General features: G+C 44.2%; 2 protein-coding genes across 3 annotated transcripts in view; both read left to right on the forward strand.

Annotated features, from left to right (window-relative positions):
* Positions 1-21,011, forward strand: part of LOC144697023 (uncharacterized) — a 175,014-nt gene that overhangs the window by 97,805 nt on the left and 56,198 nt on the right. The window lies entirely within an intron of this gene.
* On the forward strand, positions 15,906-20,375 carry LOC144697189 (uncharacterized). 2 transcript variants are annotated; one of them, XM_078569063.1, is made up of 2 exons: positions 15,906-16,003; positions 19,186-20,375. In XM_078569063.1, exon 2 carries the CDS (start codon positions 19,294-19,296, stop codon positions 19,999-20,001), a length of 708 nt encoding a protein of 235 aa, XP_078425189.1. In that variant the 5' UTR covers positions 15,906-16,003; positions 19,186-19,293; the 3' UTR covers positions 20,002-20,375. The 2 variants fall into 2 exon arrangements, with proteins under 2 accessions (XP_078425189.1, XP_078425190.1); XM_078569064.1 differs by lacking the exon at positions 15,906-16,003 and adding an exon at positions 16,614-16,690.

Consider the following 21,011-nt stretch of genomic DNA (forward strand, 5'->3'; position numbering starts at 1 on the left):
GACAAGTCCCACTTGCTTTCAGCCATTTCTCATAAAAGCTACTAGGATTGTAACTTCTGTCCGAAATTTTATTTTCCTTTGGTTTCCAATCTTCACCATCAGACAATCATTCTCAGTTACCATGTTATAGTCCTGACAGTCTTATGGTGAAGGAAGAAACTGGAGCTAATCTTTGCTTGGTACAGACTTATTCACAGAGTGAATCATTACAGGTATATACCTCGTAACTCCACTCTGCTCTATGTCAGTAAGTGCCTCTTCATATGTGCTCATGTAACTAACCAATCAAAGCCCAAAACCTGCATATACTTAACCCCAAATGATACAATGAACAGCCACAGTCGGAGTATCTAAAAGGTCTCTAATTGGTGTCACTGCCGTGGTGTTTCAGGAGGTTGGATGACTCAGTGAATCCCTTCCCACACATGGAGCAGATGAATGGTGTCTCTCCCCAGTGTGAACTCGCTGATGCTTCCCCAGGCTGGATGCATCAGCGAATCCCTTCCCACACTCAGTGCAGATGAACGGCCTCTCCCCAGTGTGAATGTGTCGGTGTGTCCGCAGGCTGGATGACTCAGTGAATCCTTTCCCACACACGGAGCAGTTGAACGGCCTCTCTCCAGTGTGAACCCGCCGATGCTTCCACAGGCTTGAGGAATCAGTGAATCCCTTCCCACACTCAGTGCAGGCGAATGGCCTCTCTCCAGTGTGAACTCGCTGGTGTGTCAGCAGACTGGTTGACCGAGCAAATCTCTTCCCACACACAGAACAGGGAAATGGCCTCTCTCCAGTGTGAACTGCCTGGTGTCTCAGCAGAGTTGATAACTGAGTGAATCCCTTCCCACACACGGAGCAGGTGAATGACCTCTCCCCAGTGTGAACTGCCCGGTGGTTCTGCAGGGTGGATGATTCACTGAATCCCTTCCCACACACAGAGCAGGTGAACGGCCTCTCCCCGGTGTGAACTCGTTGATGCGTCAGCAGGTGGGATGACCGAGTGAATCCCTTCCCACACACAGAGCAGGTGAATGGCCTCTCCCCAGTGTGAACTCTCTGGTGCTTCTGCAGGGCGGATGAATCTCTGAATCCCTTCCCACACTCAGAGCAGCTGAACAGCTTCTCCCTGGTGTGTATTCGCTGATGTCTCCGCAGGTTGGATGAAAGAGTGAATCCCTTTCCACACACGGAGCAGGTGAATGTCTTCCCCCCAATGTGAACTCGCTGGTGTCTCCGGAGACTGGATGAATCCCCGAATCCCTTCCCACACTCAAAGCAGGTGAAGGGTCTCTCCCCAGTGTGAATCCGTCTGTGTGTTAGAAGTCGGGATGAATCAGTGAATCCTTTCCCACACTCAGAGCAAGTGAATGGCCTCTCCCCAGTGTGAATTCTCTGGTGTGTCAGCAGGTTGGATAACTGAGTGAATCCCTTCCCACAATCAGGGCAGGTGAATGGCCTCTCCCCAGTGTGGCTGCGTCGATGAATCTCCAGCTCTGATGGGGCTTTGAATCCCTTCCCACAGTCCCTGCATTTCCACGGTTTCTCCCTGCTGCAGGTTGCCTTTTGTCCCTCCAGTTTTGATGATCAGTTAAAGCCTCGTCCTCACAAAGAACACGTGTACAGTCTCTCATCACTTTGAATGATGTGATGTTTTCTCAGGCTGTGTAACCTGAACACTCTCACTCGGGTGTGTGTATCTCGGTGCTTTTCCAGTCACTGACATTTCAATTTTTTGAACCAGACAGCACAGACAAACATTTCTCCGTCTAGATTCAAAGGCCGATGATATTTACATTGCGACTAATCGAGTGACTCTGTCAGATCTTAATGTGATATTTATTTTGAGATTTCTGTCCTTCGATCCTCCCCTTCCAATGTCCTGAAAAAGAAGTTTACAAGAGTCAACACAGTCATTACAGGATAGAATTTCAAAACAGATAATTCTAGTTTCTATGAAACATATTTTCTTCTCTCATTCCTGAAAGATTATAAATCCCATTCTGCTGTCCCTAATATACACCCTCCCAGTTCTCCTGAAGGTGCCAGTTCATGCTGATTGACAGATCCATGCTCACTGCGTCCTATCCAGGACACAGAACCCTGAAAATCTTCATGCGGGCTGTTCACTTATGTATAGTACTATATTACTTGATTAGAGATAAAGGGGGGATGTGAGGAATAACTTCATTTGGACAGCAAGTGATCATAAGCTGGAACACACCCCATATGAGGATGGTGGAAGAGGAAATCATTGATGATTTCAAAATGAAACTGGATGGGCGCTTGAAGGAAATAAACTTGCAGGGTTATGGGCATATAAAGGGGGGAATGGGACTGACTGGATTGCTCTTCAGATAGTTGGCATGGACTCGAGTTGCCGAATGGACTCCTACTATGCCGTAATGACTCTATGATTGGAAATATATAGCGTAACTACAGTACTATATTACGAAACTAGAAATAATAATAAATGTACTTGACTACAGAACCATAAGTAATATATCTGTGTAGCAGGTAACAACACTGGACATATCTGACAGATGAAGTTCAATGCGGAGAACCGGGAGGTGACACACTTTGGTACAAAGAACATGGAAAGACAGTATAAAACAAAGGATACCATTCTAAAGAGTGTGCAGGAGCAGAGAGACCTGAATGTATATGAGCATAAATCATTAAAGGTGGCAGGACAGGTAGAGAGAACTGTTTCTAAAGCATCTAGGCATCATTAATAGGGGCATAGAGTACAAGAGCAGGGAGGTTATGTTGAGCTTATATAAGGCACTGGTTAGACCTCAGCTGGAGTACTGTGTGAAATTCTGGGCGCCACACTATAGGAAATATGTGAACGCATTGGAGAAAGTGCAGAAGATGTTTACAAGAATTATTCCAGGGTGAGACACTTCAGCTATGAGGAAAGATTGGAGAAGTTGGGACTGCTTTCCTTGGAGAGAAGAAGGGTCAGAGGAGACTTGATAGAAGTTTTCAAAATCATGAGGGGTCTGGACAGAGTAGATAGGAAGAAACTGTTCCTGCTCGTAAAGGGGTCAAGAACCAGAGTTTTAAAATGTTTTGCAAAAGAAGCAAATGCGAGGTGAGAAAAAACTTTTTCACACAGCGAGTAGTTAGGCTTTGGAATGCACTGCCTGGAAGTGTGGTGGAGGCAGATTCAATTGAGGCATTGGATGATTATTTAAACAGAAACAATCTGCAGGGTTACGGGGAAAAGGCAGGAGATCGGCACGAAGTTAAAATGCTCAGAGAGCCGGTGCAGACACGATGGGCCTAATGTCCTCCTCAACAATTCTGCGCTTCACTCACAGCTTCACTGCTCTATTACTGAAATGTTCCCTTTTCTCCTGAAAACCTCAGCCTCCCAAACCCTGCCTGTTTCTCTTTTTTTCTTCAACACAAACAAACTCTTTTACTCACAGATCTTGTGACACAGATTTAATCCCTGTGAATCTCCATCTTCATTGCCATAAAGCCCACCTTCTGATTGGCTGGAGGATTAATATCCTTCCGGTCCTCCGGAGCTCCCCATTGGCCGAGATCAACCTTGGCTCGAGAGAGGGAGAACAATGAGTGGGGGCGGGGCTCCCGTGTCCGCGAGTCTGGCGCGGATTAGAACCCGAGGACGTCACCGCGGAGCAGGATGATTCCTATTGGATGATTCAGGCAGCATTTCATAGTGGACTTCACAATGACTCTTGGGGCGTTCCCAGCGCACAGTCTCCCATTGGGAGGAATAGCACTGGTGACAGAAGCAACATACTGCGGATTGGACAATAGCTCGGCGCGTCTGGAGGTCAAAGTCTCTCCCGCCCCCATGTGGGCTCGGGTTCCGCTTCCTTATTGGCTTCATACGAGGGATTGACCAATAGGAATAACTGGAGAAACGGAAAGGCGCTGATGTTCCAACCAATCAGAGCGCGGGCTTTGTGCTAACGGCCCCATTGTCTGAAGCGGAAGTTGGACAATGAGCTTCTCACCCACTTAAACTGCCTCCTCGGTTCCACATGTGTGAGTAAAACACTTTCTTTCCACCCGCTTTTCTAATTCTGAGTTTAAATTGTTGACTTGCAGGAACTGAAGGGAAAGGAAGCGAATCCAGGGAGGGTGCAGACTCTGGAAAGGTTGGCCGAGGTCTCTCTTTTTCTCTCTCTGAAAGACATTGACATCTTTTGCTCTCTCAGCTCGACACATTTATTTGCCTGCCTAAGAGGACGGCCTCATTCCTAATGTTCACATTTCAAGGGGATGGCTGACATTTAAGGGGACAGTAAATTAATATAGATCAGAGATAAGTCTAATGCTGTTATAAGGTACATATTAGAAATATTATTTATGGTTCTGCAATAAAGTATATTTATAGTTATTTCTACTTGTTTTAATATATTATTGTATATATTTACAATCATAGACTTATCATGACACAGAAGGAGATCATTCAGCAACTCGAGTCCATGTCAACTCTCTGTAGAGCAATCCAGGCAATCCCATTCCCCCTCTATATCCCTGTTCCTGTGTAAGTTTATTTCCTTCAAGTGCCCATCCAGTTTCATTGTGAAATAATTCATCTCTGCTTCGACCATCCTTATAGGCAGAGATGCAGATTAAGACCTCTCACTGCCGACATAAAATTCTTCCTCACATCCCCCTTCCACTGTATCTCTAATTAAGAAGTACTGCATATCACATACTTTTCATCTAGTTTCATGCATGTCTATCACATATATACACATAAAGATTTTCCGGTCCCTGTGTCCAGAACATGAAGCTATGACCATGGACCTGTTGATCAGCATGAATTGCTGCTTCGGAAGAGTGGTTAGGGTGACTATTATGTACAATAAAGAGAGAATAGAGTTACTTTTGGGGAATGAGAGAGGAAAGAATGATCCATAGAAACTAGAATTGTCTTTTTTGAACTTCTATCCTGTACTGACACTGATGAATCTTATAAAAGCAAAATACTGTGGATGCTGGAAATCTGAAGTAAAAATGGAAAATTCTGGAAAAACTCAGCAGGTCTGACAGCACCTGAGAGATCAGAGTTAATGTTTCAAGTCTGTATGAGTCATATGGACTTGAAAGATTAACTCTGTTTCTCTCTCCACAGATGCTCTCACGCATTCTGAGTTTTTCCAGCATTTTGTTTTTATTTTACATTGATGAATTTTGTAAACTCCCTTTACATGGTTTTAGAAGGGGAGATTTTGCAGACAGAAATCTCAAACCAAACGTCACATCAAGATCTGACAGAGTCGCTTGATTTATTGGGGCCTGAAAAAAAAAACACACCCTTCACAGTGGGGAGAGACTGTACACGTGTTCTGTTTGAGGACGGGGCTTCAACTGATTGTTGAACCTGGAAAGATACAAGGACACTGGCACCATGGAGAAACCGTGGAAATGTGGGGACTGTGAGAAGGGATTCAGATCCCCATCAGAGCTAGAGATTCATCGACGCAGTCACAATGGGGAGAGGCCGTTCACCTGCTCTGAGTGTGGGAAGGGATTCAGATCCCTATCTAAGGTGGAGATTCATCGACGCAGTCATACTGGGGAGAGGCCGTTCACCTGCTGTGAGTGTGGGAAGGGATTCACTCATTCATCCAGCCTGCTGGCACACCATGTCACTCACACCAATGAGAGACTCTTTAAATGCTCTGACTGTGGAAGTGTCTTCAAAATTGCTGCAGATCTGAGAGTGCACCAGCGCATTCACACTGAGGAGAGGCCATTCAGCTGCTCTCACTGCATAAAGAGGTTTAGAACGTCATCCAGCCTTCGGATACACCAGCGAGTTCACACTGGGGAGAAGCCATTCACCTGCATCGTGTGTGGGAAGGGATTCAGTCAGTCATTTCACCTACAGACACAACAGCAGTTCACAGGTGATTACAGGGATTCTGCTGTTATTGCTGCTGTTAATCACATCCAGGACTGAACCATGTTCATTCTGACAGCTAGTGGGGTGGGGGGGACAGAGGGTTTCTTTCTGCTGGGCTGGCCAGTCTCATGACTTTGCTTCCAGTGGGTGGACGCTCTTTGAGCCTGGGAGTGCATGTTTCTACTGAAATGATCCACAAAAGCTGATGAATTACATTTATCCTGGATAGTAAATAGTGTTTTTCCTACCACTATAGGTAGATCTAAAATAAATACATTTGTCTCTGTTCCATTGAGTCTACAGCACAGGGCCAGGCCAGTCAGCTCAATTGGTCTATGTCAGCATTTATGTTCCACATGAGCCTCCACCCACCCCTCTTCATCTCTCCCGTCAGCATATCCTTCTATTCCTTTCTCCCTCGTGTTTGTATCTAGCTTCCCCTTAGATATATTTATGCTGTTCCCCTCAAACAATGGCTGTGGAATTGAGTTCCAGATTCTCACCACTCACTGGGTAAAAAGGTTTCTCGAGAAATCTCTATTGGATTATTGAACTTCTTCAGAATCTTAAGGACTTCCATCAGGTCACCCTTCAGTCTTCTCTTTTCCAAAGAAAAGCAGCCGCAGCCTTTCCTGAGGGTTAAATGCTCTCAGTTCTGGTATTGCTCTTGTGAATATTTGTTGCACCTTCTCCAGTGCCTCTGTTTATTTTTTCTAAATGGAGATCAGAAATGTTGACAGTCCTCCCAGTGTAATCTAACCACTGTTCTAAACAAGTTGAACATAACCTCCCTGCTTTTCAATTCTATCCCTCTAGAATGGAATCCTACACATGATTCTACATTAAAGGAAACTTGTGAAGTTCTTCGAAAGGCTGGACAGAGGGTTGGTGCGAATGGCACCAGGGATGAGCGATTTCAGTTAGTTGGAGAGACTCCAGCAGCTGAAATCCCTCTCTTTAGATCATTGAGTCTTCAGTATAGGGAATAGGGCCATTCAGCCCACTGAGTCCATGCCAGCAATCTGTACAGAAAAACCAGTCAGTCACATTGCCTGTTCCATTCTCAGATCCTTGTAGGTTTATTTGCCTCAAGTGCCCATCCCATTTCCTTTTGAAATCATTCTATCATCTCAGCTTCTAGCACACTCATAGCAAGTGGGGTCCAGGTCATTACCACTCACGTTAAATGTACACAAGGCCATTTGGTTCATCCTGTTCATGCCAGATATTTGAGAAACTAGCCAGTTAATCCTAGAGCCCTGCAATTTTCTTTAACTTTCAAGAATCTGTCGAATTCCTTTTTGAAAGATAGAGTCCAATCTGCTTTCTGCATCATTTTCAGGCAGTGCATTCCAAATCACAGTAACTCCCTGTGCTTTAAAACGCCTAATTCAGGATATAATGTGTTTGGATTTTTATAGAGCATTCAAAATGGTGTCAAAGACATGGCTATTTCACAAAATTAAGATTCAATCCTGATCAATGATGTTGATGATGGGACCAAGTGTAACATATACAAATTTGTGGATAATTAGAAAAAACCTGCATTTCTATAGCATCTCTCAGGACCACAGGACCTCCTAAAGTGTTTTACAGCCAATGAAGTACTTTTGAAGTGTAGTCACTGTTGTAATGTCTGAAACTGTAGGTAGGCCTCGGTAGTCAAATTTAGTTTTAAAAATCAATCACTTTCATACTGTATTCACTGTTATAAATAAAAAGGTCAAGGAAACTATTTTAAACTCTAACATATGGCTGGATCTTTATTTTTTATCATAAACACTGCTTTAACATAAATGTTTCCGGAAACTGCAGGCCCAATGGAAATTGTTTAAACAAAGAATTGCTTTTCTAATTTTGATAAGCTACAGGACATTAGATTCTGCCAAAGTCCAGCTCAAGAATAAGGCCCATTGTTCCATCCAATCAAAATTGGTAAGAAAGCTATTGTCTTCCACAAACTGTCTTTTTGAACCAGTCCATCTTGTATTAACCAAATCTATTAATTAAACAGCGCTGGATTAATTAGCTACCAGTCAGTAACAGTGATTGAATAAGTAGTGAGCCTTAATTGAATTACAATTAATAAATCAATTCTGAATCAGTAGTTATAGTAAAAGACTGAGTTTTATTTTCTGTAAAAATGTAAAACCTTAATTGCTGTGTATGTAAAGAATGTGCAATGAAGATAAATTTACTGGCAAAAGAGACCTTCAAACTCTGATTAGCCTCAACATTTGAAACTGTATAAGAGATTGTATGGAATCGGATAAAGGGATAGTATGAAACAGTTCTATTGTATGCTGTCTAAGATAATGAGATAAGGTGATGTAAGTAATTTGAGATCCAATTAAGTTAACCAATTGTCATGTTACAACAAGCCCCACTCTGACATGAGGAAATGGTCACTTTGGGCATAAAAGTAGAGGTTCTGAAGGTCTTCCTTGCTAGCCAAGTACTTAAGATTCCCGAGGCCGAGTTCCAAGGGAATTACTGTCAAAGAAGGAGCCGGAGAGGGCCCTATTCCCTATACTAAAGACTGATCACCCGCATGAAGTTGTAAAACTCAATGTCTTAAAGTTGTGAAGTAAACCTTTTTCTTTTAATAAACCTCTTTTTAAACTTACTTTCCAGAGAATTCTGCCTTTGCCTTCATGAGTGAATTCTTGTCCAGACCAAAGTGAGTTCATTAATTGGCAAGTTGGGGGTGTCTGAAATCGATTAAGTTACAGATGAATTTAAAAACTTGCATTTGTAAGGGCCGTTCACAACCACAATACATCCCACAATGCTTTACAGCCAAGGAAGTACTTTTTGAAGTGTAGTCACTGTTGTAATTTATGAAACACAGTAGACCCTGCTCTTCTCTGAAACTGTGCCCATGGGAACTTCCAAGTCCACCCAAAGGGGCAGACGCGGCCCCAGCATTGGCATCTCATCCACAAGAAAGCAGCTCCAACAGTCCAACACTCCCTCAAGTTTTGACTTCCACAAGTCTGGAGTTCCCATTTGAGCCTCTGGCATCTTTCTGTCTCTATTGCTCATGTCAATGACAGCCAGGCGACGGAGCTGAGAGCTGAATTTAGCTGAGAATAACAGGGCCTGCGTCCCAGTTAAGAAACTGCCATGGGTGTCGACTCATAGGAAGATGCTGGAAACTCTTTCGAGTTATCAACAGTCACAGATTGCAACTCTTTCGAGTACAATCACAGTTCTTGGTTTCCGGGAGTGGGACATGAACCCACAACCCTCTGATTCAAAGGCGAGGGTGCTATGGACTGAGCCACAGCTGACACCTCCAGGAAGATGCTGGAAGGCTGACTGGGAAATGGGCCTCCAACCAATTGGGGAAGGGGTGGGGGCCGACCGGGGCTGATGGTGACGTGACCCCTGTGGTTCAGTGCCCCTGTGTCCAAAGCGGGGAGTCACAGGAACAGGGTACAGAGGAGCTGAAGAGAAACCATTTGGTCCGGAACATTGTGCAAAACCTTTTACTCTGGTTGTCTTTGATCCTCAATTAATTTACGTTTTAAAAAAAAATGTTCTGTTTCATTAATGAACTTTTATCTGTAAAAATATTTGATTTTTCTGGACCTTTCATGATTATATTCATGCACTTTAGGGAAAGTAGGTGAAAGGGGTTGGCAGGCTCTTTAACAGCAATTGAGTCCCTCTAAGGTAATTGGCAAAGGAGCCACGGGGAAGATGAGATTTTATTTTTGACACAGCGATGTTAGAAAATGGGGTTCAGGGAGTTAATTAACTCTTTATCCCCCTTTCCCAAACTCTGAAATGATTCACAGTGATAACCCTTATTGGTGACAGTGGTTAGATTTTATTCAGTATAAATAAGACCAGACACTTGCTAATGTCTGAGCAGTAGTATCAAATTGCAGCAGCATTACCATTACACTCTGGGTAGAAGCACCATCTCCACGTAAATGCTCCCTGATCTATCTCAAATGCCATGGCACCAGTCAGTGCAATATGTAAAACCTCAACAAATTTGTGTTCTTGGAGAATCCCTTCTTATTCCTTTTTCAATCGCAAAGTCTATGGAGACTGATTTAACCCAATCATTGCCGAGCTAATATTTGAATGAACCAATTATAAAACGTGTCATTGATCCATCTGTACCCGTCCGAGCCACGTCAAACTCTGAAACAATTGATTTCCCCACACTCCATCCCCGGTACAGGGAGTCAGCATTCCCAGGCCAAGCAGTGAAAACATGGTGGCCTTGACACCCCGGTGTTGTCTAGGATTCAAAGCATTCTTGTTTTCTCTGTCCTCTGGGAGCTGTTAATCTCCCTGTTCCCACATAGCAAGTCATCTGTTCTCAGCTCTGCGAGATTTCTGCTGAAGTTTGGCCCCTTTTAAACCTTTCAGATCACTAAAGCATATGGTCAATGAAGACCCGAACCACAATTTCCCATCCTGTCACCTGCTAACCATCCTTACCCAGGGCGTAATCTCAACAGGAATAAAAGCAGAAGTGTGACAATAACATTAAAAATAAATGCACAGCCAATCATAGAATTTAATTTAATGTTTGCTAATTAGCAAGAAAACCCCAAGTAGGGATCCCTCAGGATTCTTACAGTCCACGCCTTGAGGGAGAGGAGTACTCTCTCTCTCCAGCTCCTCACTCAATTTCACTCTGTTATTTTCCAGTTCTGTTCTGGCCCCGACTGGGGTAACATCTCTTCAATCATTTCCTCTCCTGAGGGAGTGCCATGACTTCTAGGTTACTAGTACATCAGGACATATGCTTCAAGTAACAGATCAAGCATGGATGGAGAAGATTCTCCAGCTCTCTATTTACCCCTATCCAACTTGAGGACAGTTCTTGCTGAGTATTATTTCTCTCAAGCCCTCGATTGTCCCAATCCAAATGACTAGTGTGTTTAATCCTATCCTGATTGTTTTAAAGTCAGTTTCTCTATGGAGTATGTGTCAATGCTTTGATGATGTCAAAATATTGTCTCATTCCCCTGGCCAGATTAACCATTTCATGTTGTGCTATCTATTAAGTAGCTGTGGATGTTTGGGACCCATTCTTCGAGCATTTCACCATGAATTTACATGTCAGTTGCTTCACATGTAACAGAATACATCTGCACACTCACACCAGTATTCCAATATCATGCCACATATTCTTAACTTTCAGGTGCTCTTAATAAAGGATGAAAGTGGGTGTCACTCTTGAGATCTTTGCCTATCTCCCCCATATGGTCCTGATATTTCCGATAGTAGCCAGGTTATCAAATGCGGGTTTCTTTTTTAAAAAATCATAAGCAAAGGATACAAATATTTCCAAGAGAAAGCTATCAACTTGTTCATCTCATCGACGCTTTCTTGACTTCCACTAGAATGGACGTGGATACCAGATTGATATATTCCAATGAACTATACCCAAGTGAGTTATTCCAATTCTTTTAGTATCCAGCACAACATTTTCACAATATCTTTAAAACAGAAATTAAACATTCCCATTTGATTTCAGGCATTAATGTATTCGGTTTCATTTTAGGCTTTAGTGTCCTTGGAGTAAAGGAGATTGCAGGAGATTTGGTAAAGTCGTTCAGGATTATGACAGGTTTACATAAGGTGGACAAAGAAAAGCTGTTCCCATTAGCTGATGGTACAAGGATGAGGGGACACAGATTTAAGCTTTTAGGGAGGAGATGTAGGGGGATGGGAGAAAGAATATTTTTACACAGAGAGTGAGAATGACCTGGAACTCTCTGCTGATGAGGGTGGTGAAAATGGAGACGATGAATGATTTCAAAAGGAAATTGGATGGACACTTGAGAGAAATAAACTTTCAGGGTGACAGGGATAGAATGGGGCAATGGGACTGATTGGATTGCTCTGCAGAGAGTCAGCATGGACTCGACAGGCTGAATGGCCTCCTTCTCTGCCAGAGTGACTCTACAATCTAAAGAGAGAAACTTTAGCTGTTCCAGTCTCTCCAACGAACTGAAGTCCCTCATCCCTGATGCCCATCTCATAAATCTCCTCTGCGCCCTCTCTCAGAACTTCACATCTTTCCTAAAGTGTGGGGCCCATATATAGGGTTCCTTTCTAGAGGAATAGAATTGAAGAGCAGCGAAGTTATTTTCAACTTGTTTAGAACTGTGGATCGACAACACTGGGAGTACTGCCAACATTTGTGATCTCCATTTAGAAAAAGTAAATAGAGGCACTGGAGAAGGGGCAACAAAGATTCACAAGAATAGTACCTGAACTGACAGCATTTCACCCTCAGGAAAGGCTGGGGCTGCTTTTCCTGAGAAAAGAGCAGACTGAAGGGTAACCTGATGGAAGTCTTTAAGATTCTGAAGGGATTCAATAATCCAATAGGGAATTGATGAGAAACCTCTTTACCCAGTGAATGGTGAGAATGTGGAACTCACTATCACAGGGAGTGGTTGAGGTGAATAGCATGAATACATTTAAGGGGAAGCAAGATACATACATGAGGGAGAAAGGAATAGAAGGATTTGCTGAAGGAGAGATGAACAGGGGTGGATGGAGGATCATGTGGAGCATAAATACTGACAGAGACCAATTGAGCCGACTGGCCTGGCCCTGTGCTGTAGACTCAATGGAACAAAAACAAATGTATTTATTTCAGATTTACCTATAGTGGTAGGAAAAACACTATTTACTATCCAGGATATAATAAAAGTATTTCACCAGCTTTTCCAGGTCATTGCAGTGGAAATGTGCACTTCCAGGCTCAAAGCGCGTCAGCCCACTGGAAGCAAAGTCGTGAGACCGGCCAGTCCAGCGGGAAGAAACTCTCTGACTCTCCCACTTCACCAACTGTCAGAATGAACATGATTCAGTCCCGGATGTGATTAACAGCAACAACAACAGCAGAATCCAACCCCTGTGATCACTTGTGAACTCGCTGGTGTGTCGGCATGATGGATAACATAGTGAATCCCTTCCTGCACACAGAGAAGATGAACGACCTCTCCCCAGTGTGAACTCTCTGGTGTGTCAGCAGGTAGGTTGAGCGTGTGAATTCCTTCCCACATTCGGAGCAGGTGAATGGCCTCTCTCCAGTGTGAACCCACTGGTGTGTCAGCAGGCTGGATGAATCACTGAATCCCTTCCCACACTCAGAGCAGACAAATGGCCTCTCGCCAGTGTGAACTCTCTGGTGTGTCAGCAGGTTTGATGACTTAATGAATCGCTGCCCACAATTGGAGCAGGTGAACGGCCTCTCCCCAGTGTAAACTCGCTGGTGTGTCTGCAGGTTGAATGATTTAATGAACCCCTTCCCACACTCGGAGCATGTGAATGGCTTCTCCCCGGTGTGAACGTATCGATGGGTTTCCAACTCAGACGGGCAACAAAAACCCTTCCCGCAGTCCCCACATTTCCACAGTTTCTCTCGGATGTGGGTGTCCATGTGCCTCTCTGGGTTTGATAACCGGTTGAAGCCTCGTCCACACACACAGCACCTATACAGGATCTCCCTGCTGTTAATGGTGTGATGCTTTCTCAGGCTGTGTAACTAGTCAAAACTCTTTCCACAATCCGTTCACTGGAACACCCTCACTCGCGTGTGTGTGTGTATCTTTTCCAGTCACGAACTGATGTTTGAAATTTTTTTCCCTCAGACATACGGACAAACATTTCTCTTTCCACATTCAAGGGCTGATGATATTCAGTTCCTGATGAATCGAGTGACTCTGACAGATCTCGATAATTGGTTTTCCTTTTCCTTTGATTCCTAATACCCTGTAAAAAGAGTTTACATAGAATTACACAGAAAATACAGAATAGAAAGAGGCCTTTGGCCCAACTAGTGTGTGCTGGCGTTTATACTCCAGACTCTTCTCCTTCAATTCCATCTACCTCAGCTCAGTCTTTCACTTTATCTTTCTATTCCTTTTTCTCTCATGCACTCATCTAGTTTCCTTCTGAAAGTATCTCAGCTTTTTGCCACAACCACTTCCTGTGGTAGTGAGTTCCACCTTCTAACCATTCTGAGTAAACACATTTCTCCATATTTCCCTATTGGATTTATCAGCAACTATCTTGTATTTCTGGTTCCTAATTTTGGATTCTCCCACAAATGGAAACATTCACTCCACATTGACAAGGCCCTACATGACCGACTGGACAGAAAAATAGAAGCTGATGGAACCCTGGAGCAAGTTACAAGTTGAATCCAAATTTGGCTCAATGGCAGGAAGGGATGAATGACGGTTGATGGGTGTCTTTTTGTGACTGGAAGGCTGGTTGCAGTGGGGTTTCACAGGGCTCAGTATTGGTTCCTTCTTTCCTAGTTTATTTACTAGATTCACACTTAACTGTAGGCATATGAATAAGAAGTTTGATGATGATACAAAAAACGGCTGTCTGCTTAATGGTGAGGAAGAAAGTTGTGGGGAAAAGAAGGCAAAGGATCACATGATAAATGGTAGGATACCGAGAATTGTAGAGGAACAGAGATCTTGGAGTTCATGTCCACAGATCCCTGAAGGTAGCAGGGCAGGTAGATAAGGTGATTAAGGATACAGGATAATTACCCCTAATGAGGCATGGATTATAAGAATAGGGAGGTTCTGCTCGAACTGTATAACACACTAGTTATGCCAGAGCTAGAGTACTGTGTACAGTACAGGAAGGATGTGATCACACTAGAGAGAGTTACAGAGGGGGATATAAGATGTGCCAAGAATGGAGAATTTTAGTAATGAGGAAAGGATGGATAGGCTGGAATTGTTTTCTTTGGAACAGAGGAGGCTGAGGGGAGACCTAAATAAAATGTATAAAATTATGAGGGGTCCATAGATTCGATAGGAAGGCAGTATTCCCTTTGTTGGAGGGGTCCATAATGAAGGGAAATAAGTAAGAGGTTTAGAGCAGATACAAGGGATTTTTTTTTCACCCAGAGGGTGGTGAGAAGCTGTAACCCAATGCTTGAAAAGATGGTAGACACAGAACCCCTCATAACATTTATAAGGCACTCGGATATACACTCGAAGTGACCTAACCTACGAGGCTGCAGACCAAGATCTGGAAATTGGGATCAGGCTGGATGGCTACCTATTGGCCATTTTGGACATGACGGGCCGAATGAACTGCAACATGGACAAAAAAACTTTGCCCAAAACTGGTACTGTAACTCTCACGAATAACGCAGCTCAACGGTTTGCTCTTTTAGCTGCCAAGTATGTTTATTTAAGCACACGAGTTAATTTGCCTGCATAGAACAAATTCTTCAACATATCCAATGAGATCGATGTAATTGGTCTCACATTTAACCTGAAAAGATCATGAAAAGTTTCCCAGTCTCTCTAATATCTGAAATCTTTGCCCACAGACATTTCACCTTCCACATTCAGAGGCCGCTGATATTCAGGTCCTGATGATCGAGTGACTGTCAGATCATGACATAATATTTGGTTTGGGGTTCCCGCTTGGTAATCCTCCTGTTCTAACTCCTGTAGAAGGAGTTTCCAGAGGAGTTTCACTGTGAATCCAGGGCAGAAATTCACAACATCTTTTCTTCCTGCATTCGGTCCTAGGATGGCCGCGCATGCGCTCCTGCCCCAATAGAGATATCGGCCGCGTATGCGCCAGACTGCCCATTGCCCCTATAAGGATGGCGGCTGCTCACCCGGACCTGGCATAAACATCATGGGTATCGGGCCGCTCCAATTAAACACCGGACTGCATCAAAAGTACTGGAACAGACGTCTTACCCTATGGACAGATTCTGAATAATGGCGGATGAGGCTATCCAGAATTCTCCGCGCGGGTGAATACGCCCTATCTCTATCAGAAGGGCAGTAATGCGCAGGCGCGAGGAGGCCCCGCCCCCGGAAGCCGCCTGCCTGCGCGGAGCGGCTCCAGGCTGAGCGCAGTTTCGGTGAGAGCGAGTGGGGGGAACACGGATTATTGTAGGAGCTGTTAATCCATTTCACACAGGCAGATACTTTTAATTTATGATGGGTTTATAGGAGTCAGTAGCAAGGCAGCTCACATTGCCAATCCCCTGTTGCCTGTTGAGAAATTGATGGTGGGTTTTGTTCTTGAATCGCTGCAGCCCGTGTGGTGAAGGGGCTTCCACAAAACTGTTAGGTAAGGATGGGATGAAGCATTTAAGTTCTGAAGAGAGGTTAGATAGACTTGGGTTGTTTTCGTTGGAGCAGTGAAGAGTAAGGGGTGACCTGATTGAGGTGTACAAGATTATGAGGGGAATGGACAGGGTGGATCGGGAGCAGCTGTTCCCCTTATTTGAAGGGTCAGTCACGAGGGGTCACAAGTCCAAGGTGAGGGGCAGGAGGTTTAGGGGGGATGTGAGGAAAACCTTTTTACCCAGAGGACAGTGACGGTCTGGAATGCGCTGCCCGGGAGGGTGGTGGAGCCAGGTTGCCTCACATCTTTTAAAAAGTACCTGGATGAGCACTTGGCACGTCATAACATTCAAGGTTATGGGCCAAGTGCTGGTAGATGGGATTAGGTAGGTAGGTAAGGTGTTTCTCACATGTCGGTGCAGACTCGATAGGCCGAAGGGCCTCTTCTGCACTCTGTGATTCTGTGATTGAGAGGATCTTCATCCAGTGATGAAGCAACAGTGATGTGTGTCCAAGTCTGTAACATTGACTTACATTTGTAACGGTGATGCGTGTCCAAGTCTGTAACATTGACTTACATTTATATAACACCTTTGATGTATGTTGTTTTATGGGAGTTTTACAAGTGACATCTGACACTGAGACATATAAGGAGATATTGGGGCAGATGATCTGGAGTTTGGTCAAAGAGGTATGTTTGAAGGAGTATCTTAAAGCAGGAAAGAAAGGCACAGAGGTGGAGAGATTTCTGAAGGGAATTCCAGAGCTCATGGCTTGGCACACCCACTAACGCTGAAGCAATTGAAAATGGGGATGCTGAAGAGGTCAGAATTAGATGAGCACGGAGATCTCAGAAAGCTGTAGGACTGGAAGAGATGACAGAAATAGGGAGGGGTGAGGTGTCGAGGAATTTGAAAACAAGGGTGAGAACTTTAAAATTGAGGTGCTGCTGAATCTGGGGGCTGTGTAAGTCAGCGAGCAGAAGGACACTCTTGAGATCTCTGCGCTCATCTAATTCTGGCCTCTTGAGCCTTTCTTTCCTCCTTTAAGACACTTCTTCAAACCAACCTCTGAACAAACTCCTGATTATCTGCCCTAATATCTCCTTATATGTCTCGGTGTCAGATGTTATTTGTAAAACTCCCATAAAACAACATACATCAAAGGTATTATATAAATGTAAGTCAATGTTACAGACTTGGACACACATCGCCGTTATAAATCTTAGTCAATGTTACAGACTTGGACACATATCACTGGTGTAACTGTAAGTTCAATGACTTGGTGAACAAGACTTGATATGAAGAAGGCCATGGGCAGCAGAATTCTGGATGATCTCAATTTACAGGAGGTTGGAAATGGGGGGGCTGCCCAGGGGTGTGTTAGACAAGAAATGAAAACAGAAATTGCTGGAAATATTCAGCAATTCTGGCAGCATCTGTGCATTAGAATAGTCAAGGTGGGAGATGACAAAGGAACGGATGAGAGTATCAGAAGCAGATGATCTGAGACTGGGGAAAAGCAGGTGAGGTTGTCGAGGTGGAAATTGGAAGTCTTCTGTGATCAGAAGATCAGCTGGGTGTGAAATATGACACCAAGATTGTGAGCAGACTTTTCCACCCTCTGATAGTTGTGAGGGAGAGGGATGGAGTCAGTGGCTTCGGAATAGAGTTTGTAGTGGAGACTGAAGACAATGGTGTCAGTCTTTCCAATATTTAATTGGAAGAAATTTCTTTTCATCCAATACTGGATGTCGGACCAGTTAGGAGAGCTTGCAACTTGGAGGGAAACTTACAGGTGATGGTGTTTGCATACACCTACTTGTCTGGTCCTTTGAGGTGGTAGAGATTGTGGGTTTGGAATGTTCTGTCAAGCGGCAGATGTATAAAATCCCTCTCCTTCACCCCCTGATACTCCCACCTCTCACTCTGTCTATTCTCCCTAGATTAGACTGGCTAGAAGCCAGAGTCCAGGTCCAGACCGGATTGCAGGATCCCCTCCCTGAAGGACATGAATGAACCAGTTGGTTTTTTTTGACAATCCAGCAACTTTCATGGTCACTTTTTCCAAGTGCTGACCCCACAAATTACCAGATTCATTTAGATCAATTTCACAGCCTGACTTTGTGATCAGAGCTGGGGTGAAATATGACACCAAGATGGTCACCAGTCTTGTCCAGCCTCAGACATTTGTCAGGGAGTCAGTGGCTATGGAATAGAGTTTGTAGTGGGGACTGACGAGAATGGTTTTGGTCTTCCCATATTTAACTAGAGGAAATTTCTGTTCATCCAGGACTGGGTAACGGACAAGTTGGGACGGTTTCAACTTGGAGGGGAACATGCAGTTGATGGTATAGAGACAGAAAATGATGGAAAAACTCAGCAGGTCTGGTGGTATCTGTGGAGAGAGAAAAACAGAGTTAACGTTTCACATCCATATGATTTTTCTAGCTCTGAAGAAGAGTCATATTGGATTCAAAACATTAACTCTGTTTCTCTCTCCACAGGTGCTGCCAGACCTGCTGAGTTTTTCCCACATTTTCTGTTTTTATTTCAGATTTCCAGCATGTGCAGTATTTTGCTTTTGTGCAGTTAATGGTGTTCACATACACCTACTTCTCTGGTCCTTTCACATGGTGCAGGTTGAGGGTTTGGATGATAAAAGCAAAATACTGCAGATGCTGGAAATCTGAAACAAAAACAGAAGTAGCTGGAAAAACTCAGCAAGTCTGACAGCATCTGTGGAGAGGAAGACAGAGTTAACGTGTCGAGTCCGTATGACTCTTCATCAGAACTCTGAGTCATACGGACTTGAAACGTTAGCATCTGTGGAGAGGAAAACAGAGTTATCAGACCTGCTGAATCTTTCCAGCTATTTTTGTTTTTGTTTGAGGATTTGGAAGGTTCTGTCAAAGTTTGGGTCAAGTTGTGGATATATAAAATCCCTCACCCCCTAATGCTGCCACATCTCACTTTCTTTATCTTCTCTCTTAGAAGCCGGAGCTCAGGCCCAGACCGAATGCATTCGTGAATAGTTTTTATGACAATCCAGCAGTTTTCATGGTCACTTTTTCCTAGTGCCGGCCCCACAAATTACCAGATTCATTCAGCTCAATTTCACAACCTGCCTTGTGTTTTTGTGGGTTCTCTCTCACTCCCTTTTATCTGTTTTAAATCAATTTCACAGGGTATTAGAAGGGAAGGAAGGCAGTCGGGAAATTCATACCTAACATCACATCAGGATCTAACAGAGTTGCTCAATTTATCGTAACCTGAATATTGTCGGATTTTGAACATGGAAGGAGAAAGCACCGTTCACAGTTGGGAGAAACCATACACGTGTTCTGTGTGTGGACGAGGCTTCAACCGATCATCTGACCTGTCGAGACACAAGCGCAGTCACACTGAGGAGAAACCGTGTAAATGTGGGGACTGCGGGAAAGGATTCAATTTTCCAGTTCAGCTGGAATCTCATCGGCGCACTCACACTGGGGAGAAGCCGTTCACCTGCTCCAAGTGTGGGAAGGGATTCACTCTTTCATGCAACCTGTTGGCTCACCAGCGTGTTCACACTGATGAGAGACCTTTTAAATGCCCAGACTGCGGGAAGTGCTATAAAAGTTCTGGTGAACTGATGCGCCATCAACGTATTCACACTGACGAGAGACCATTCAGGTGCTCTCGGTGCCATACTGGGTTCAGGCAATTATCTGATCTCACTGTACACCAGCGAATTCACACTGGAGAGAGGCCGTTTACTTGCTCAGAGTGTGGGAAGGGATTCACTCAGTTGGCCAACCTGCTGACACACCAGCGCATTCACACTGGTGAGAGGCCGTTCACCTGCTCCTTGTGTGGAAAGGGATTCACTACATTATCCAACCAGCTGGAGCACCAGCGAGTTCACACTGGGGAGAGGCCATTCACCTGCACCGCGTGTCAGAAAGGATTTGCTCATTCATCCACCCTCCTGAGACACCAGCAAGTTCACAAAGATGCATGAGAACGCCACTATCTTCAAGTTCCCCTCCAAGCTACACACCATCCTGATTTGGGACTATATTGCCGTTCCTTCACTGTCACTGGGTCGAAATCCTGGAACCCCTCCTCCCGAACAGCACTGTGGACGTTCCCACGGACTGCAGCGGTTCAAGAAGGCGGCTCAGTACCATCTACTCCAGGGGCAATTAGGGATGGGCAATAAATATTGTTCCAACCAGTTATGCCCACATCCCATGAATGAATACATTTTTTAAAACTGCAGTGATTGGATTTTGCTGTTAATCACATTTTAGGACTGATCTATGTTCATTGTCTATTTCTGGTGATGTTAATAAACTCTAGCCCTGTTATAGGGATTAATATTCTGGATAAAAGTTAAATCAATCAGCTATGTTTGAAATACACAATATTTCAAGTATTTTTAATATGTCTAACACCAGTTAGTTCCTTTTGAAGTGCTCTCCCTCTCCCCTGTCTCTTCCATCCTCATCTCCAACAAGTGCTCGTGGTGCAGTTCATGGTCACTAAGATTGAGACAATCCAATCAGTCGCCTTTGCTGCTTCCCTCCCTTCCCCTAACTCACTGGGCTAAATCCTCTAAAGCTCCTCTTTGCCCGAGCCCTGAACTCACATCTTTCTCTAGTTTCTCTCCTACCTCCCCTCATGCCCTTTCAGATCTCATCCCATCCATGAGACACACCTCCTGTTCCCTCGACCCTATTCCCACTAAACTACTGACCACACAACCTCTCCATGTTCACTGATGTTGTTAATAGTTCCCTCTCTCCTTCAAATTTGTTGTCATCGCCCCCCCCTCAAGAGACAAACCTTTGACCCCACGTCCTTGCAAACTACCATCCCATCTCCCTTTCCTCTCCAAAGTCCTTGAATGTTTTGTTACCTCCCAAACCCTTGTCCATCTTTCCCAGAATTCCATGTTTGAATTCCTCCAATCAGGTTTCAGCCCTGGCTATGGTACACGAACAACTCTTATCAAAGTCACAAATGACA

This window comes from Cetorhinus maximus, chromosome 23, assembly GCF_964194155.1.
Source record: "Cetorhinus maximus chromosome 23, sCetMax3.hap1.1, whole genome shotgun sequence".
NCBI classification, from domain to species: domain Eukaryota; kingdom Metazoa; phylum Chordata; class Chondrichthyes; order Lamniformes; family Cetorhinidae; genus Cetorhinus; species Cetorhinus maximus.